Source organism: Cetorhinus maximus, unplaced genomic scaffold, assembly GCF_964194155.1.
Source record: "Cetorhinus maximus unplaced genomic scaffold, sCetMax3.hap1.1 HAP1_SCAFFOLD_1693, whole genome shotgun sequence".
Taxonomy (NCBI): domain Eukaryota; kingdom Metazoa; phylum Chordata; class Chondrichthyes; order Lamniformes; family Cetorhinidae; genus Cetorhinus; species Cetorhinus maximus.
The window spans coordinates 350-17,414 of NW_027597633.1; the positions used below are offsets into that span (position 1 = coordinate 350).

At 41.9% G+C, this 17,065-nt stretch overlaps 1 protein-coding gene across 1 annotated transcript; it reads right to left on the reverse strand.

The window, feature by feature from the left end:
* Window positions 1-1,316: 1,316 nt before the first annotated feature.
* Window positions 1,317-2,057, reverse strand: LOC144676551 (E3 ubiquitin-protein ligase RNF182-like). The gene has a single exon (XM_078536954.1). It carries the CDS (start codon window positions 2,055-2,057, stop codon window positions 1,317-1,319), a length of 741 nt encoding a protein of 246 aa, XP_078393080.1.
* Between the last annotated feature and the right edge of the window lie 15,008 nt (window positions 2,058-17,065).

Genomic DNA, 17,065 nt, shown 5'->3' on the forward strand with positions numbered 1-17,065 from the left:
TGTGTCTCTCTCCAATCTCCCGCACTGTGTCTCTCCCCAATCTCGTGCACTGTGTCTCTCTCCAATCTCCCATAATGTACAACTCTTCAATCTTCCACAATATGTTACTCCAACTCCCGCAACGTGTATGTCTCTAAATATCTTCCAGAATGTGTACTGTATCTCTCCAATCTTCACAATGTTTTTCTCTCCAATTAATTCTAAACAGTATTGCTTGAATTTCCCTGAGACACATGTCACCTGAATTTCTTGACCAAGCTATAAAATTCAGGCCATACGTAAAGGGTCTGCAGCTTCAACACCTAACTCACCAGTTTTTTTTTGGCAAATTAATACACAAAGGTGAAAGATAAAATCACTTCAGCCTTGAAGGTAATTATCTGAATTGAATCAATTCTACGAAGCTCATTTATGTCCTAAGAGCTTCTGCTCCACAGCATTTTTGCATTTTCAGATTTCTTTCATCACTGTTGTGCTTTTCAAAATGGTATTCTCACAGACATTTATTTGTCAGTCGTACATTGGAACTTGATTTTCAATGCTGATATTGGCTTTTTTGATGGTAATGTTGGAATTTGTGCAGTTGAATTCAAAAATGATCTTTAATATTGTTGCCTTTCCAGGTGTAAAACCTTGCTCAGTAATGGTGTAACAATCACCAGTCACAAGTACAGGTCCACTTTCAATTCTACTGCAGCTCCACACAAAGATTCCTGCCTCCTCCATCTGCTTCTGCAACCTATGTGTATTGTTGGTGATTACCCTCGCATAAGAGTATTTTCCACTTCCATTAAGATGTCAAATTCATACATTCATAGAACCTTGTTCAACTTATTCTCAATCTCTTTATGAGCCGAGCCCTGGAAAATGTACACCTCAGTGGCCAAAACATTTTATGCTATACATAAATATTTTGATCAGGATATCTATCATATAACACGTAGCAATGGATTAGCATACCTTTATCAGGACCCCATAAATGATTAGATGTAAAGATCTATTAAGAATCCTGACAGTATTTTCTTCCAAATCTTTCAAGCAGCAACATAATGATTCGTGCCATTTACTTTCCCTCATTCTTTTCAGATTGTAACTGTATTCACTTTTGAATAAAATAATGTGCCTTAAAAATATATTGCACACTGAGGAATATAACTAGCACTGTTTATAACAATTTTCTACTGCAAGAACGGCCTCTCCAGACTCGCAAAATGGCAAAATTACATAGTTCACAAGCCAGTGTTAATACACAAAACCTGAATTCCTAAGACCAGGATGTGCTACTGTAACGTCATACTCACTTTTAGATTTTGCTTTCATGAAGATATGCAATCCAAAAACTCATGACATAAACATTGACAGAAACCATAGACCATAAGAATAACAAGACTGGAGGGAACGAGACTGACAAATATGATCCCCAGTGTGACCTTCTGAATCACCAGCAGATATACACCAAGAGGTAAAGAGCTGAAATACAGGAGTCCTAGTAGCCAGACTAGGATTCTGCCTATGGTATGGCAGAGTAGCGGAGTACAATTCCAAATTGCCCACTGCCGAGACATTGAAGCTATTGAATCAAAACTGGAGTTGTAGAATTCCATGCCTGATGGTGAGCTCTGAGATTGTGGGGATTCCCTTTGAACTTCCATGATGGTGATAACCAGACAGTTTGAGGAACTATGTGAGGGGCTTTCAATGGAAGATAACCTTTTTGGAGTCAGCAAAAGCTCAGATGGGTTGTCCAAGGCAAACCTTCTATTCTTCTCCTTGCATGCAAGGGCAGCAAGGACATTACTGTCATCCGGAAGTCCACCAACTTCATCATCCAGTACACTTGTCTCATACCTGCAGAAAGGACAGCTAATTATACTTTGTGGGGAATCTCCAAGGTCGACAATCTTATACAAGCATTTGGCACACACTCTGTGAAAGCATTCCAACAACTTGGGTCTCCTGTTCTTCAGATTGTAAGGGTTGTAACAGATTTTGCATTCCAGCTCCTCAGAAGAAAACAACTGTTTTTCGGTGGAATCACCTGTAGTCTGGCAATTCATAGCGATTGTTCTTCAACTACAATGAGAATGGTTTATTTCAGACGGTCATTTGTGATTTCCATTTTAATGTCAGTGAGTGCAGACAGGAAGCAGCGCGAGATGGGCAACCCTTCACCTGCCCCCATTATGCCCCAGAGAGCAGGCAGCCTGCATTTGACGATTGCGGCCCCATTGCAAGTAAACAGTCAGGTTATCTGTAGGGAGAGAAATAAGTCATACATTGTTCATTGTGCTGAAGGTTTAAACTCTGCCCAGAAAGCAAAGGTTTTAATTGCTATTATTCAGCAACTAGATAGTTCTCAATTGGATGATTGGACTCTAATTTTAACTAATGAGTAGCTCTACATGGTTTATTCAGCAAATCCAAATTGCCAGCAAAGAGCTTCAACACAAACACATTCGGAGAATCAGCACTACAGTGCTTTAACCCCTCTCTGACCTAGAGTCCTATCTGGTGAGGCTGTGCACCTGGAGTGCTAGATTGTTAACTTTACTCTTATATTTGAGTAAAGGCAATGCAGCTCAAAACTGACTAGTTTCACTTATACTTGTAGATGTATTCACTGTTCTGTACATGAAGGCAGCAAATAAGATAGAACTTCACCTAAATGCCTCGAAGGTTAAATGTTTAGTTAAGGCAATTTACAATAATTCAGTCAGAAAAATAGAAACTAAATGACAGAAATAAAAATGAGTGAATAATAAATTTATAACAGTTATCAAAAAGAGCTGTTACTGAAATTAGGATAAATGTTTGAAACAATCTTCAATTCTGGTTGAGGTAGAAATATTTGAGACATTTAGAATGCAGGTAGATAAATTAATACAGGGATGTCCAAGCTTTTATCTTTGTGAAACCATGAAGATATGGAAGCCATATCCACAGTTTAAATTTATGTTCCCATTCATTTGGACAGATCTCGGTAGCCCCAAAAAGCTGCATGTCTCAGCACAATGCACCTATCTGGAACAACCACAGCTGATTCTACCAAATGTTGCAGGGTCAGGGTGAGTTAGGTTGCATTGACTGGCCATACCATTAGGGAGGCCACCATTAAAAGATGTAGGAAAGTCTTATAGAGGTGGTCCAGCTGGGGGAGGATGGGAGAATTCTCCCAGGCCAAAGAAGGGGACATTTGGAGAGGTGACTCAAAGCTTGGTCTAAGAGGTGAGTTTTAAGTAGGGTCTTAAGGGAGATAGAGGGGCAGAAGACTTTAGGGAGAGAATTCCAGACTGTGGGACCAAGAGAGCTGAGAGCACGGCCATAGGAAGGAGCAAAGAGAAGGGGCTATGCACCTGAGGGTCATAGTCAGAAGAATGTAGATTTTGGATGGGGATGGGGTGGGGTTGGAGGGGGCCTGTGAGGTAGCAGGAGGTTACAGAAATAAGGAGAGAGAAGGTAATGAGATTTAATAACAAGAATGAAAACTATAAGTTAGGGAACTGGGAACCTATTTAGGTGGGGTAAGTGGGGCTTAGCAGGGTATAGGATATGGTCAGCAGAATCTTGGATGAACTGAGGGTACACAGCATTGTGGGTGGGAAACCAGCTGGGACAGCAGAGTCAAGTCATGAGAAGACAAAGGCATGGATGAGAGTTTCAGCAGGGGATAGGCTGAAGTAGAGGGGAATGGTCAATGTTACAGAGGAGGGATTAGGCAGCCCTTGGAAACGGAGCGGATATGGGGCTGAGAGAGGTGGTGTCATTAGACTTAGAAATTCAAGAGACCCAGGGTAATGCTCTGAAGACCTGGGTTCAAAACTCACCATAACAGATGGTGGAACTTAAATTCAATAAAAATCTGGGAGTAAAAGTCTAATGATGTTGAATGTCGTAAAAACCCATCGGTTTTGATGGGTTTTATTTCTGAAGGACTAATGTCCTTCAGAGAAGGAAATCTGCCGTCCTTACCCAGTTTGGCCTACACGTGACTCCTGGCACACAGCAATGTGGTTGACTCTTAACTGCCCCCAGAAATGGCTGAGCAAGCATTCAGTTCTATCAAACTGCTACAAAGTCTATAAGGAATAAAAGCAGACTTACGCCAAATGGACTGCAGCAGTTCAAGAAGGCAGCTCCCCACTGCTTCTCAAGGGCAATTTGGGATGGGCAATAAATGCTGACCCAGCCAGCAAGGTGCATATCCCATGAATGAATAACAAAAAGCTCAGCTCGGCGTTGTATAGGATGCCAAACTTGCTAACCCAACCTGAGATAGCGGTCAGGGAAGGGATAGAATCAAATGCAATGTTGCAGAGTTTGTGGCAGGTGTTGAAGACAATGCGTTGGCTTCCTAATATTAAACTGCAGCTGATCCAAGAAATATAAGTACAAACAGGAATGAGCTACCTAAGTTATGAGGGTTTTATTGCCAGGGTTCGGGTCACATGTAGCCCGAGTGCAATAGTGTGAAAGTGGGGATTCTAAAGGGATGAACTTTCCTGAGAAAACTGACTTATTCTCAACCTCGACTTTTTCGACTTACACTGTTATTCAGAATGTCACACTATACAAAAACGTCCCCTTTGCTACAGTTCAACCACGTGAGCTATAATAAGCCACTGTATCAGGACAGCAATTCAATTGAAAGTACACAGTGTAAGGTAAATCTTGCAAACTCTACTCCCCATGCAGAGCCTCCCTCAATAGGACCTTAGATTGGAGAATCAGGCACAGAGGCTGGCGCTCCTGATCTTCATGTAGTAAGATAAATGAGGTTCTGAGCCAGGAATGGACCCTCAAATTACATTTCACAATTCACATGTAAAACATTTAACATCATTTTGCATAGAGAAGAACTGGTAAATTAACAGTTTGAATGGCAAGTCTATTATTAGAATTTCCATCTAATAAAGAGCTGTCAGAGAACAAGAGGTAAAAACAAAGTGCTCGCATTTATTCAGCAATTTATCACATCACTCAGAACACCCCAAAGCACTTTACATACAATTAATTACTTTGAAGTTCAGTCGCTGTTGCTTTGTAGGTGAATGCGCCAGCAATTTGCATATCATAAGATCTCATAAACATCAATGAGCTGAATGAGTCATTAATCTATTTGATTGCATTGGTTTTATGAAATTGTTCATTTGTCTGTGGGTTGTCTGTGGGTTGTGTGGATGGAGGAGGGGTGCTGGTTTGAAACACATTAAAGAGAAAATTACCAAAAATAAAAATAGTAAGGAAAAGTTGCTGTCTCCATGTTAAAAATTTAAAATGGTCTGGATTTTGCATTGAGAATAAAGGTGAGGCTAAAAGCAAAATACGGCAAATGCTGGAAATCTAAAAAGGGTTCCTGCCTCACGGAACTCATTTCTTCCTATCTTGACTCCCAAACTGGAGGAACAGCACCTCAACGTCCGATTAGGCACTTTATAGCCTTCCGGACTTAACATTGAGTTCAACAACTTCAGACTATGAACTCTCTCTTTCCATCTTCACCCCATTTTTCTCCTTTTTTCAAAATTCATTTTTTTATTCACTTATTTTTAATTTTATTCATTTTTATTTTTATTCATTGTTTCACCCCCTTTTTATCCCACTTTTGATCCTTTTTCCCCATCACCGCCCCCTCCCCCACCTAACCCCCACAAGGGCCATCTGTTACTTGTTCACATTGTTCTTTTCAGAGTGCTTACCCCTGTTATGCTGTTATCACATCTTTCTTATCTTTATGCCACTATCAGCACCTTTTTTAGTCCTTACCACTACCATTAACACTCCCTTTGTCCTTTTGTCCATGACATCATTGTCAATCTCTCCTTTGCCCCCACCTATCGCTGGTCTTCTATCCAGCTTCACCTGCTCCCCCCTTTAAACAGTATAAATTTCATCACATTTCTACTTCGCTTTAGCTCTGAAGAAGTCATAAGGACTCGAAAGGTTAACTCTGTTTCTCTCTCCACAGATGCTGTCAGACCTGCTGAGTTTTTCCAGCATTTTCTGTTTCTCTTTCAGATTTCCAATACCCACAGTATTTTGTTTTTAACTTGTTCTTTCACAGACCCTTGTTCTGCTATTAATACATTCTACTTTCTTACCTTTATGCCACTATCAGCACCTTCTTTAGTCTGCACCACTACTATTAACACTCCCTTTGTCTTGTGCCCATGATATCTTTGTCAATCTCTCCTTAGCCCTCATCTATCACTGACCTTCTAACCTGCTTCAACAAAAACAGAAAAACTCAGCAGGTCTAACAGCATCTGTGGAGCAAAAAAACAGAAATAATGTTTTGAGTCCTTATGACTCTTCTTCAGAGCTAAAGAGAAGTAAAATGTATTGAAATTTATACTGTTTAAGGCGGGTGGAGCAGGTGAAGCTGGATAGAAGGCCAATGATAGGTGGAGGCAAAGGACAGATTGCCAGAGATGTCATGGACAAAAGGGCAAAGGGATGTTAATGATAGTGATACTGGCTAAAGGTGGTGCTAGTGGTGGCATTAAGGTCGGAGAGTAGAATGTGATAATGGGCCTAACCTGCTTTACCTGCTCCACCCCCTTAAACAGTATAAATTCCATCTCATTTCTACTTCTCCTTAGTTCTGAAGAAGAGTCATATGGACTCGAAATATCAACTCTGTTTCTCTCTCCACAGATGCTGCCAGACCTTCTGAGTTTTCCCAGCATTTTCTGTTTTTTATTTGAGGCTATCAGTGCTTACTGTCATTATGGAGTAAATTGGACAGCAAATTCCAGAGTACGCACATGCTCAGCTAAATGCAAAAATGCAGAAGTTGCAATCTGAGTTACCCTGCTTCTCTGAAGGCTGTGCTATGACAGTACTTCACTGATCGACACGGCGCTGAAATTCACATAGTGGTGTGAATTTGCTGTGCTTACCCATTCATTATCCACCAAACATGGCAGAAAAACTTAGGGCTGGTATATTGAGATGCAAGTGATTTTTTAACAGCGTGATCAGTCATAATTACTGCCAAACGATCCCTCTGGCCCATAACATTTAATTTTACATATATGGCGTCTCATTCTGTCAGAATTTAATTAGTGTTGTAGGTTTTTTAAAAAACTTTTGCTGTTTGTCTCCTTTATCTCTCTCACATAATCCCAACCTTTTTCCCAAACTGTATTTCACTTTCTGTATACGATTTAAATCTAATTCAAATTCTTGGTTTATACTTCCTGGTTTAGACCCTGGATGCTTCAGTAAGGATTCTTCTATTTGATTGATTGAAGAGTCAAGGTTTTGCTTTTCTCAGCTTGCACATGCCACAGATCCCCTGCAGTCAGTATCATGCTGGATCAAACAATGCCATAAATGTAATAATCATACTCCTGCCTTATTTTTTGCAGTGCCTGGGTGAAATCTTGCCCTGCTTAGGGCACGATTTTATGTGCATCCAACAGGACAGCTGGCATCAAAATGATCAAGCCGTGTGGAAACAAGGCCAATTTGTAAATCCTTGCCAGCAGCAGGTCAAAAAAGCTACAATCTCCATTATTTTCATTGTCCAATATAAAATTCAGGTCCACAAGTCCAGTACAATTAACCAGAATTTGAAGAAAAAAGTAATGCCTATGAACGATATATGCTGCTATTAATGAGCAAATCTTTCAGCAACTTGTAGCAAGGAAGAAATATCCCGTGAAATGTGAATAGCACAACCTGCTGGCCAATTTGCACCACTGGCCTTTAACATCTCTGTGATTTTCATGAAGTTGCTGTGTTTGCACATTAATCACTCATTAAACTTGCCCAGGAGTTTAAGTCTAGTGATTAATAGCATGAGTACCCTTTTAACAAGATGATAACAGTTATAATGAGTCTGGGTCTCTAGGAGACACCACCAGTAACGTCCGGCCAACTTGAGTACGTAGCCATTAACTTTCCTCTCTGTCACTACCTCTTAACCAATTCCCTATCCAAGCCAATAAGTTGCTTTTAATTCCCAATATCATTTACAGGCCTCCTCACACTTTGTAAACAGTCTGTTATGTTCATATAACTAAAACCTCTATACACTCTCTTATCTACCACATTTGTTAGCTTCTTATTAAATTCAACTAGGTTCATTAAGGATGGGCAACTAATGTTGGCCCAGCCTGCGAAGCCCACATCCCGAGAATGAATTTTTAAAAATCACCTTTTACAAATCCTTGCTGACTCTATTGGATCAGTTCATTTTTGTCCAAATGCTCAGTAATTGGGCCGGATTTTCCCGTGGGCTCGGGAAAACCCAATCGGCACAATTTTGCACCTTCTGAAATGCACACCTGACCCACTTTGCCTAGGTTTTGGTCTCATCACGGGGTTGGGATCGCAGTCCATTTTGCAAGACTAGGTAGAGTGCATGAGGAGTTTGGGTATGGAGGAAGGCTGGTTAGAAGGCCCGACTCAGTTCTCTAACACAGCAGCCCAGCACTCAATGTCATTTAAAGGCTTTCTTACCCCCTTAACCCCCCTACCCACGTCCCATGCTATTCCATGCCTCCTAATATTGTCCATGCCACCCCATGCCCTACTACCCAATCCCTGCCCATGCTACTCCATGCCCCTCAGATAGGCTAGGCAAACCCATGTCAGCTCCATGTACAATCCATAGTTACTCACCCTGTATCTATAATGTACAGTCCCCAGGAGCCACGCAATAGCAATAGGAATTATTTTAAAATCATTGGAAAAAAACAAATCCTCTAATAATCTAATAAAGCGCTGAATTTAAACCCACTATAATTGATACAGGAAAGGAAAAAAACCTATTCCAATGTTTAAAAAAAATCCTTTTTAAGTACCTATTAGGTTTTTAAACAAGTAAGAAACCACATCACTGGCGTATTCTGTTATTACAGCTTCTTAAAAGTGTCAATCACTTGCTGTTTCGGAACCCAGCCAAACTATTCACATAATAGCTACAGGTGACATAACAAAAGCTTCCAGCTACATTGCTTGAAACTGACAGACCAAAATGGTGTTTCATTTCCATTTCAAAGCAATCAATGGAGAGGAACAGGTGCAGATATTTTAACAACTTTTAAAAGCAGTATTTTTTTAGCAGTCAGAGCTGTCATTCAATTTAAATCAAAGCACAAAACATGACAGCAGAGCCTAACAGGAGGTTTTCTTTTACATTTTTAATGCATTATGTCACTTTCTTCAGTGGAAAAAAGTGCTGTAATGCATGGCAGCACCTACACAATGGTGGCCAATGTAAAGGTCAACTTACCTTTTCAGGACAGGTTCCCATGATGAATCACTGCATTAAACATACATCTACATTACTAGTGTGAATGATTACTTCTCAGGCTGGAGGATGGTAGAAAGTGAAGCTTCCCAGGAGTCAGCATTAGAACCACTGCTTTTCTTGATCTGTTTTAATGACCTAGATTTGGGCATACAAAGCACAATTTCAAAATTTGCTGGTGACACAGAATTTTGCAGTGCTTTGAACCATAGGGGGATAATGATAGACTTCAAGATGATATAGGCAGGCTGATGGAATGCGTGGACATGTGGTAGATAAAATTTAATGCAGGGAAGTGGGAAGGGATAAATTTTGGTAGGAAGAACGAGGAAAGGCAGAATAAAATAAAGGATACATTTCTAAAGGGGATGCAAGAGCAGAGAGACCTGAGGGTACATATGTACAAATTGTTGAACATGGAAGACAGGATAAAAAAATTGTTTAAAAGGCCTATGGGATCCTGGTCTTTACAAATAGCGGCATAGGGCCGCATTTTACGCTGATGGTGGGCTCCCCTCCATCCTAGTGTAAATTTTAGGGGTAAGCCTGCCTCCACTCAGCCGGCATGCCCCACTTTAATTTTTCAGGCGACTGCCCTTTAGTTATTATAAGGTGGGACTTCTGTCCATCTCCAGGAAGACATCCCACCTCATAGAGTTGCCAGACAATTAGAAGCTGGCAGCTCTGCACACTGGCAGCACCATGCAGGATACATGGAAAGGATGGGGGAGTGGGTATAAGCAAATTGCTCTTGCAGAGAGCTGGTATGGGCTCAAAGGGACAAATAGCATCCACCTGTGCTGTAACCATTTTATGATTCTATGTTTTTGACCTTTGGCTTTCTTCTGATTTTGTATTTTGGTTCTAATATTTGGAAGATAAGAAAGATTTCCAAATTAAAAACTTGAGAGATATGAGACCTTCAGATTTGGGGGTGTATAATGTTCCACTACTATCTATTTTGCATTATCCCCCTCTCCACAATACAACAAATATCTCCTTGCAGGCAGCCCTACAAGATATGTGACTAATGCACATCAAGATCTGCATATGTTTCATGAGGTTTTGTTAATTTAATCTTCATGGCTAAGTTTATATCCATGGTTTACTTAAGCAGCTAAATCTACTTTCATTATACTCTGCAAGTGTGCTTTGGTCAGTCACATTTGTTCTACCCTGTACAGTTCTGGTTCTTGCAATACAGTATAAGGGGCCCTCCTGTACCTAGATGCAGTGCAGTGGAGACCAACATAGCTGATTGTGTCAGGATGAAGAATGATTAACAACTGCTTGATAAGACTCTTCAAACTTCAAAAGAATGCTTCACAAGTGATTTTATACACAAGGGATACTGACCGTAAACCCAGAACAATAATTTTGAATACACCTGAGAGCAGGACAGGAGTTTAAGTTTAATACAAGTGTCTTTCTAAAGTTGGGGTGTTCAGTAGCTGAAATAGGTTCCCCTGGAAGAATCATGGAACTGAATTATTGAAGGAACAGCTAGAATCAGATACAGTGGGTAATTTGGAAAGCATGAAGCTAAATAGACCTAAGTTCTTCTTCGTCCTAATCTATCTTGTGAAATTGTATAGGCTGGAGCCAAGCACATACAGAAATTTGTACATTTGCCCAACTTAACTTCGAAATCCACATGCTCATTATTTTTCAATCCCCTTCCAGGACTCCAAAGAAACTAAATTTGTGTCCATCTTAGTTTGGAAAAGAAAGCTGTACATCTCAAAGCATCTCTATTTTTGTTCAGAGGAGAAAGCTTAGTGAGTTCTTACATCATTTTCTCCATTTCACTGGAGCAAGTTTTGGGTACCTTTCTGAGTAGACAGTGCTGGCAGAAAACCTCACCCACCCACACCATGTATCAGAAAACTGCAGGCAGAGTGCTTATAAATTCCACTCTAACTGGCTGCTGGTGGGTCTCCTCACTGAAAATCACACATTTTGTAAAAAGGATTGTTTCAGGGTAGAAAGCATGTAGAAAAAAGAGCTAAAAATAAAAAATAGAATTAACTTCAGCTTCAAATTCTTCAAATATTTTTGATACTTGCTTTGCATTGTAATCAGCTGAAACATTTGTAAAGATCACCAATACCGAACAGTGAGTTTAAAGCAAAAAATATAATTTTCAACAGTGAAACAAACCAAAAGCATTTCTTAAATATCGCTGCAAACATTCACACAAAAATGCAGAAATATTAATCTTTGATGCACAATCTGTAAAAACAGAGATACTGGTAGTGTGGCATCATGAGAAAAGCAAGCTAATTTAATAGTTAATGACTATCAGAAAAGAAATGACTTTTAAGCTCTAATTCTTTATGATATATTTCATGTATTAATTTAATTTAAAATCTGCAACTTGATTAGTGTACTGCCCCTTTAGTCCATTAAAAAAACTGTGCATGGTTAAATATGCATTAATAATAGTGTGGCACGGTTTTCAAAATATGAAGTGTAGATTACTATAGAGAGTATATCCTGTACGACAGGAGGACACCTCGGAGGGCTCATGCAGCGAGGCAAAATGGGTAGAGCTCCGGAATAGGAAGGGTGCATTCACAATGTTGGGGGTTTACTATAGGCCTCCCAAAATTGCCGGCGGGAGATTGAGGAACAGTTATGTAGCCAGATTTTGGAAAGATGGAAAAGCAATAGGGTTGTTGTGGTGGGTGATTTTAACTTTCCCTATATTGACTGGGAATCACTTAGTGCTAGGGGTTTGGATGGTGCAGAATTTGTAAGGTGCATCCAGGAGGGCTTCCTGAGACAATATGTAGCTAGTTCAACTAGGGAAGGGGCAATACTGGACCTGGTATTAGGGAATGAACCCGGCCAGGTGGTCGAAGTTCCAGTAGGGGAGCATTTCAGGAACAGTGACCGTAATTCAGTGAGTTTCAAGGTACTGGTGGATAAGGATAACAGGAGTCCTCGGGTTAAGGTGCTTAATTGGGGGAAGGCTAATTATAACAATATTAGGCAGGAACTGAGGAATCTAGATTGGAGGCGGATGTTTGAGGGCAAATCAACAACTGACATGTAGGGGACTTTCAAACGTCAGTTGATAAGAATTCAGGACCGGCATGTTCCTGGATCATGTTGAGATCAAAAAAGAGAAAGTGTCAGGCGTCTTGAAGAATATTAAGGTGGATATGTCCCCAGGGCCAGATGGGATCTACCCCAGAGTACTGAGGGAGGCAAGGGAGGAGATTGCTGGGGCCTTGACAGAAATCTTTGTAACCTCACTGGCTACAGGTGAGGTCCCAGAGGACAGGAGAAGGCCAATGTTGTTCCATTGTTTAAGAAGGGTAGCAGGGATAATACAGGAAATTACAGGTCGGTGAGCCTTATGTCAGTGGTAGGGAAATTATTGGAGAAGATTCTTCGTGACAGGATTTACTACCATTTGGAAGCAAATGGGCGTATTAGTGAGAGGCCGCATGGTTTTGTGAAGGGGAGGTCGTGTCTTACTAGCTTGATCAAGTTTTTCGAGGAGGTGACAAAGATGATCGACAATGGAAGGGCAGTGGATGTTATCTACATGGATTTCAGTAAGGCCTTTGACAAGGTCCCTCATGGCAGGCTGGTACAGAAGGTAAAGTCACACGGGATCAGAGGTGAGCTGGGAAGATGGATACAGAATTGGCTTGGTCATAGAAGACAGAGGGTAGCAGTGGAAGGATGCTTTTCTGAATGGAGAGCTGTGACTAGTGATGTTCCGCAGGGATCAGTGCTGGGACATTTGCCGTTTGTAGTATACGTAAACGATTTGGAGGAAAATGTAACTGGGCTAATTAGTAAGTTTGCAGACGACACTAAGGTTGGAGGAGTTGCAGATAGCGAAGAGGATTGTCAAAGGATACAACGGGATATAGATCGGTTGGAGACTTGGGCGGAGAAATGGCAGAATAGTTTAATCCAGACAAATGCGAGTTAATGCATTTTGGAAGGTCTAATACAGGTAGGAATTATACAGTAAATGGCAGAACCCTTAAGTGCATTGACGGGCAGAGGGATCTGGGTGTACAGGTCCACAGGTCACTGAAAGTGGCAACGTAGGTGGATAAGGTAGTCAGGAAGGCATATGGTATGCTTGCCTTCATTGGCAGGGGTATTGAGTATAAAAGCTGGGAAGTCATGCTGCAGCTGTATAGAACCTTGGTTAGGCCACACTTGGAATATTGCGTGCAATTCTGGTCGTCACATTACCAGAAGGATATGGAGGGGTTGGGGAGGGTGCAGAGGAGGTTTACCAGGATGCTGCCTGGTCTGGAGGTTATTAGCTATGAGGAGAGGTTGGAGAAACTCGGATTGTTCTCACTAGAGCGACAGAGATTGAGGGGCAACTTGATAGAAGTTTACAAAATTATGAGTGGCGTGAACAGAGTAGATAGTAAGAAGCTTTTTCCCAGGGTGGAAGAGGCAATTATTAGGGGACATAGATTTAAGGTGAGAGGAGAAAACTTTAGAGGAGATGTGCGGGTCAAGTTTTTTACGCAGAGGGTAGTGAGTGTCTGGAATTCGCTGCCAGAGGAGGTGGTGAAAGCAGGTACGATAGTAGTGTTTAAGAGGCAGCTTGACAAATACATGAATAGGATGGGAATAGAGGGATATGGACCCCGGAAGTGCAAAATGTTTTAGTTTGACAGGCAATCTGATCGGCGCAGGCTTGGAGGGCCGAAGGGCCTGTTCCTGTGCTGTACTTTTCTTTGTTCTTTTGTTCTTTGTACTAAGAACATAAGAACGTAACAGCTAGGAGCAGGAGTAGGCAATTCAGCCCTCCTAGCCTGTCCCACCTTTCATTACGATCATGGCTGGTCTCATTTCGGCCTCAACTCCAATTTCCCGCCCTCTCCCCATAACCTTTCAACCCGTTACTAATTAAAAATCTGTCTATCTCCATAAATTTATTCAGCGTCCCGGCATCCACTGCACTCTGAGGTAGTGAATTCCACTGATTCACGACTCTTTGAGAAAAGCAATTCCTCCTCATCTCTGATTTAAATCTACCACCCCTTAGCCTAAAACTATGGCCTCTCGTTCTAGAATGCCCAAAAAGGGGAAACATCCGCTCCACATCTACTTTGTCTATTCCTTTTAGCATCTTATATACCTCAATTAGATCTGCTCTCATCCTTCTAAACTCTAGCAAGTATAGGCCTAAACTGCTCAATCTCTCCTCATAAGACAAGCCCCGCATCTCTGGAATCAATCTAGTGAACCTCCTCTGAACCACCTCCAGTGCAATTACATCCTTCCTCAAATAAGGGGACCAAAACTGTGCACAGTACTCCAGATGCAGTCTCACCAATGCCTTGTACAGTTGCAACAACACTTCCCTATAAGAGTATGTCATAATTTTAAGTATATATGATAGCATTTTTTAACTATGATCACATTATGATTTAATAGATTAAAAGATGTCCCAGGTAATAAAAACAGAAATTGGCGATATAATACAGAAAATACTTATCAGGTCTGGCAGCATCTGTAGAGACAGAAACAGAGCTAATGGGTGAGTTTTTTGCTGGACTTTGGGTGGGTTTGGAGGTAAGAGAGTCAGTAAAATGTCAGGGAGTTGCATCAGGAGGGCTCCCCAACACAGTCCCTCCGTGGAGCCATTTTACCAATGGTGGGAATGATAGTGACTTGGCTGCCTGCCGACCAGAGGTGGGCGGCCAATTTAAGCAACTAAAGCCCATTTTCCTGGGCTGCCTGTATTTTGCAGTGGTGGAACGGCCCCCGCCACATGGAGAAGCCACTAGCTGCATAGACCAGCCTCCCAGCGGCTTCCTGGCGGTGGCTAGGAGCAGGGGGGTGCTGGGGGGGGGCAGGGATGCAGGCAGCGTCATATTCAGAGGCCCTATGGCTCAAGGAGGGCGTCCCCAGCGGTAAGGTGCCACCATTAGTAGGGCTACCTCTCCAATTGCCGAGCCCTGCTTGCCTATCCTCGGCAGAGAAAAAGCTTTTCCAACTCCCTCTCATTCTCCTTCCAGCCTTAGCAGCTGCCACTCCTCTCGGTGGTGCTGTGAGTCTGCAGAGTTGCCAGTCCCCTGATTGGGCTGGCAGTGTGGAGAGCCAACCCACCACCCTTATTTGGAGGACAGGAAGATTGCCCTCCTTTGTCAGCTCAGGAGGCACAATTGTTCCTGATGTCGGAACTTACCCCTCCAGTAAAATCCTGGCCAATGTTTCAGCTTGACGACCTTTCATCAGAACTGGTGTTTCTGTTTTTTAGAATTCTTTCTCTCTCCACATATGCTACCAGACCTGCTGAGCATTTCTAGCATCTACAGTATTTTGCTTTTGTGAAAGGTATCCCAGGTTTGATTTTAAGATATCATCAACACATATTTACCACTTTTTGTATGGAGATATTCTGTCCACATTAAGTAAATCCAACCAAAGCAATGTTTTTTTAAAGCGTGTCTTCACACACACTTCTTTCTATTTGGGGAACAATGTGAGGGTGGGTACAAGAATTCCCAGCTGATTATCTGTCTGTTGAACCATGTCATGGTTACTGCTTCCATAGCCAACAAGTCCTGCGGCAGAATTTTCACCTCGGCGGGTGGGTGTGTGCCCAACCCGCTCGAGCGTGAAATGATTCGCTTATGATGTTGGGCGAGCGTCCTGACGTCAACGCGCAGTCGCACGATAGTTTGGTCGGCGGGCCTGCGCGGGAATCGGCAGATGAAAATCTCAGAATCACAGAATCACAGAATATTATGGCACAGAAGGGGGCCATTCAGCCCATCGTGTCTGCACCGGCTCTCTGAATAAGCATTCTGACCTAGTGCCATTCTCTTGCCTTTTCTCCATACCCTTGCATATTGTTTCTATTCAAATAATAATCTAATGCCCTCTTGAATGCCTTGATTGAACCTGCCTCCACCACACTTCCAGGCAGTGTATTCCAGACCCGAACCACTCGTTATGTGAAAAAGTTTTTTCTCACGTCACATTTGCGTCTTTTGCAAATCACTTTAAATCTGTGCCCTTTCATTCTTGATCCCTTTAAAACAGGAACAGTTTCTCCCTATCTATTCTGTCCAGCCCCCTCATGATTTTGAACAACTCTATCAAATCTCCTCTTACCCTTCTCCTTTCCAAGGAGAACAGTCCCAACCTCTCCAACCTATCCTTATAGCTGAAGTTTCTCATCCCTGGAACCATTCTTGTAAACCTCTTCTGCACTCTCTCTGATGTGTTCACACCCTTCCTATAATGTGGCGCCCAAAACTGTACACAATACTCTAGCTGAGGTCTAACTAGTGTCTTATATAAGCTCAGCATAACCCCTCCGTTCTTGCACTCTATGCCCCTATTAATAAAGCCCAGGATACTATAAGCTTTATTAACTGCTCTCTCCACCTGTCCTGTCACCTTCAATGATCTAAGCACATATATACCCAGGTCTTTCTGATCCTGCACTCACTTCAAAATTTCACCCCTTATTTTATATTGTCTGTCCATGTTCTTCCTACCAAAATGCATCACCTCACACTTCGCCACATTGAACTTCATCTGCCTCCTATCTGCCCACTCCACCAACTTGTCTACGTCCTCTTGAAATTCCACACTGTCCTCCTCACAGTTCACAACACTCCCAAGCTTCATATCATCCGCAAACTTTGAAATTGTCCCCTGCACACCAAGATCTAGATCATTAATAGATATATATACCATCAGGAAAAGCAAAGGTCCCAATACTCAATACTGGATAACTCCACTACAAACCTTCCTCCAGCCCGAAGAATATCCATTGATCATTACTCTCTGCTTCCTATT